This window comes from Montipora foliosa, chromosome 13 (genome assembly GCF_036669935.1).
Source record: "Montipora foliosa isolate CH-2021 chromosome 13, ASM3666993v2, whole genome shotgun sequence".
Classification (NCBI taxonomy): domain Eukaryota; kingdom Metazoa; phylum Cnidaria; class Anthozoa; order Scleractinia; family Acroporidae; genus Montipora; species Montipora foliosa.
The window spans coordinates 36732692-36736673 of NC_090881.1; the positions used below are offsets into that span (position 1 = coordinate 36732692).

General features: G+C 36.8%; 1 protein-coding gene across 1 annotated transcript in view; it reads left to right on the forward strand.

Annotated features, from left to right (window-relative positions):
* The window catches only part of LOC137982977 (tyrosine-protein kinase receptor Tie-1-like), a 3969-nt gene extending 243 nt beyond the window's left edge, over positions 1-3726 (forward strand). Inside the window, exons 2-6 of the mRNA XM_068830138.1 lie at positions 913-1041; positions 1922-1992; positions 2418-2458; positions 3082-3178; positions 3545-3726. Coding sequence (XP_068686239.1) covers positions 913-1041; positions 1922-1992; positions 2418-2458; positions 3082-3178; positions 3545-3659 — 453 coding nt within the window. The 3' untranslated portion in view covers positions 3660-3726. The remainder of the gene's footprint in view (positions 1-912; positions 1042-1921; positions 1993-2417; positions 2459-3081; positions 3179-3544) is intronic.
* Positions 3727-3982: the final 256 nt, after the last annotated feature.

Sequence of the window (3982 nt, forward strand, 5' to 3'; positions counted from 1 at the left end):
AATTGGAGTCGTAGTACTTAATTGATAACTGTTAAGGTAAATTTTCAAAGTTTTAATGAGGAAACAAATCTCTTTACAATTTCTCGTAAAACTACAGCTTCGCTGCACAGTTTCTAGGGTGGATAGTCGAAGTCGCTGTGAATGAAAATTAAACTATTTCATATGTTTTAACGAAACAGAAAAAGAAGATTTTCATAAACGCAGTAATGTGTTGGGGACCTGAATGTATTATATATTATTTACTATACTACTACTATTTATTATACTCTCTTCGCTTTAATCGTGTCGTCACGGCCGCCTTCTTGGTGTACAAAACAAAACACTCAAAGGACTCATCGTGCAGACCTTGGTAATTCATTTGTACTTTGAAATGGTTGTCTTGCACATGGATGCAAACAATCTTTAATTAAAGCGAAAGTAGACTATGATTATTGACATTTTGCCATATTCTGTGGAAAACATTACAAGACATAAATACAAAATGGCAGACATGCAGGTCATTAGATGCAAGCAGATTTCGTCAGATTGCGTCACGAGGTGTCCCCTACCTCTTCTCCCCAAATTCAACATTAATCGTTTCCGAGAATGAAAGCAATTGACGTAAAAAAGTGACCACTAAGCTCTGCTCCTTAACCAAACCTAAAAATAACAGTTTTTTAGCAAGTTCTCATAAAACCTGCTATTGTTTGGTTTTTCAAGTCACTTTTTCAACTGTGTAGTCTTTTGCTTTTGGCTAGGGTAGCTAGCCAATCACATTATATGTTACTAGAGCTGCTACATCACCTAAAAATAACGCTAGCACTAACGTTATCGTTTGAAGTATGTATCAAATACTAAGAGTTAAGGGTACACTTTAAGCGATTGAATATCAAAATTGTACAAATATTTCACTTCAAATTTTTTACTCTGTAGATAATTCACCGAGACTTGGCAGCCAGGAATGTGCTTGTGGGAGAAGAAGAAACATGTAAAATCACGGATTTTGGCATGGCAAGAGACGTGCAGCAAAATTATATCTATTTTAAACGATCGAAGTCGAAGGTATGTGGAAGGTTTCTGGTCACCGAAAGTTCCTCGCAAGGGAAGTAAACACTTCAATATCTGTATCATCAAAAATACTGTTTTCCTGCTCTGGAATCATGACACCATCTTAGCTCCCTCGGGATCATTATATATCCCTTGTTAACATTCAAATCTGCATTGTGGCTGACGAAGTTCGGTGGATCCGAACGAAATATCCCACTTTTAATTCTTTTAATTGCGCTCTGAGAACAGACATTTTTTTTATATTTTAAAATTCAAGCTCTGCTGTTACGAAAACGTCACATTTTTGTAATCCTGGGCTCATCTAAAATTTAACTGATTAAAAATAGTTTGTTGGCTATTTTCGCAGTCTTATTTTCCGTCGTAGCCATTTTAAATTGTATGACGTCATGATAATGTCTTTCAGGCTGAAAAATATTACATTAAGGGTGCGTTGGACTGACCCTATTCCGGAATAAGAATACGTAGAGTGAGGAATTTTAAAGGGTACGTTTGATGTTGTGAAGCAACAAGGATAATAAAGTTTCAAAGAGAATTTCAGCAGGTGTTTGACAATTTTAACGTGAATCTCCGTAAAAACGAAGGATTTCTAATTTCTATTCCATGTATTCCTATATCCGAATACGCAAAGGAAAGGAACTTTATTTAAGTGCCTTGTCGTTCTAGCGCTGGAGCACTGATAATATTGGGGACACTGTAAACTGAAATTAAAAAGTCAACTTTTAACTTTAATCAGAGCTTAAATATTTTTTCATGGTCAGTTCTACAATGCTTGCGTTAATGTGATGTGAGGGAGAAAATCTTCAAGCTGACTTTTAAAAGAGCTTTGTCACTGATTTATCGGATAAATTAGTAACAAGTAAAACTTCATTTGCAGGGTCGGTTACAAGTCAAGTGGACTGCAATAGAGTCGTTACTTTGTGGGATATGCACAACACAAAGTGATGTGTGAGTATGGCAGACATCATCCTCTTTCTCAAGACGAATTGAGAAAACCTAGTGATAAACCTGGTCCCCAGAACGAGTATGCCACAACTGTTCGACCTCGTTACCTGACCAGTTTGGTCAGCCAAAAACAATTCTATCTTAAAGGTCCGTTTTTATCTCGCTAAATCAGAACGATTATGGTCTTTTGGCCCAAGTTTTTCATACCTCAGTTCTGCATAACTCGATCGGTTTCCCCTGGAAAGTGCTTTATCCGGTGAACAGCGTTATCCACCTTTTTTAACAACCTAGGCTTGATGGTCGCTTACCTCGCCGCGGCGAGAAGCTCCTCCTTAATTAGCTATACCATTACTGAGACAATATTTTTTTACCGTATAATTCGAGTAACTCTTGATGTATTGGTAATTCTGTTTTGACTCTGTTTTCAGATGGAGCTATGGTATTGTCCTCTACGAAATTTTCACCATTGGTAGGTTGATGTATTTGTAACTTCTTAAATGTTCTCTGCCCGTATCTTACCATTATAAACTTGGATTTCGTATTTGCTTCAATTTAACGACGAACTTGAAACAAATCCTCTTGAAAGACTGGCAAGTAATAGAGCGACAACCATTGCTGAAAGAAATCTAATAAGCCCGCCCCTTGTATATCACAAAAAGAGGGTGTTCAATCAAATATATATTCGTGGGATTCAAATTACAAAACCGAAAGGCTAAAACACGCGCTAGGGAGTCGTGTAGGCCTGTACACTGCTAAACTTACAACCGAGTTTAACAAAGTGGAAAATATGAACAGATTCAATTACTACTAATAATGGACAATCACGTATCATTTCGGTTTTAAAAGTGTGATTGCATGCGAATGCTAAAATTAAGGTCAAATGGATCATGGTTGGTCAGTGGAAACAACTAAGAAGATGTATTCTAAATCAACTGTTGTTGTAATTGACCACGAGGTTTGGACATCGTGCTGTGACGTCATGATCGGGATGGGATTGGCCGATTTTTTAAGTCGTTTATAAGAATGTTAAAATCTGTGAGCCACCAAAGATAACAAAAAATTGACAATGGATGTTTTCACACTCTGTTTAAGGTGGCAATCCTTATCCAAATATTCAAGATCATCGGATTCCTTATATGTTAAAGGACAACTACCGAATGTCTCAACCGGTACACTTGGATGATGAAATGTAAGTGACTGCTTTATCTCGATTGTTCGTGTTCGTGTTCTTGTAACTCTATAGTGGTATATCGTGGCTGTGTAAAGGATAGGGATATCAGTAACTACAAAAATAGGGAACACTCCGAGCTGAAATAAAAATGTATGGTCATAGTTGGCATTAGTTTTTATTTGTTAGAATTGGTTGAAAAGTAGAGAGCGTTACTTGTACACGGTCTTATATAAGGCTTTACAGACGTAATTTGACAAAAAAACGTTAAGGCTACTCCACTTGAAGCAGTCAGGCGACATGCAAAGTTGGTATGAGACAGCAACCGTGCTACTCTTGTCTCGAATTACTTGAAAAACTGGACTTTTTGGGTTGATCTTTCTTCAGCTATGCCCTGATGTGCGAGTGTTGGCAAAACGATTCAAATGATCGACCAACATTCGAAGCCATCAGCTCTACAATCAGGAGATTGCAGCTATGTCACAAGGTCAGAATCATTTAATTCCATTTTTAAGAAAGCAACCTCCTTAAGAAAATCACATCTTTGTGTTAAATAATTTTATAAAGGCTTCCGGGATTATATCCCTTTTAATATTTATTTATTTATTATTATTATTTTTTTTTTGTGGCTTCACGGCTGTATCCAGACCTTCCCCGGTCCTAAAGGGGTTGTTAACCTTCCTGTAAAGATTTCAAAAAGCTCTTGTATTATTAGCAACACTAACATAATTTATGTGTCGGGAACATTGCCTTTTGACTTCAGATTATCATCTTCAAATAGTTGATTTTCAATTAAAGAGTAGAATTCATCATTACAGCGGACTG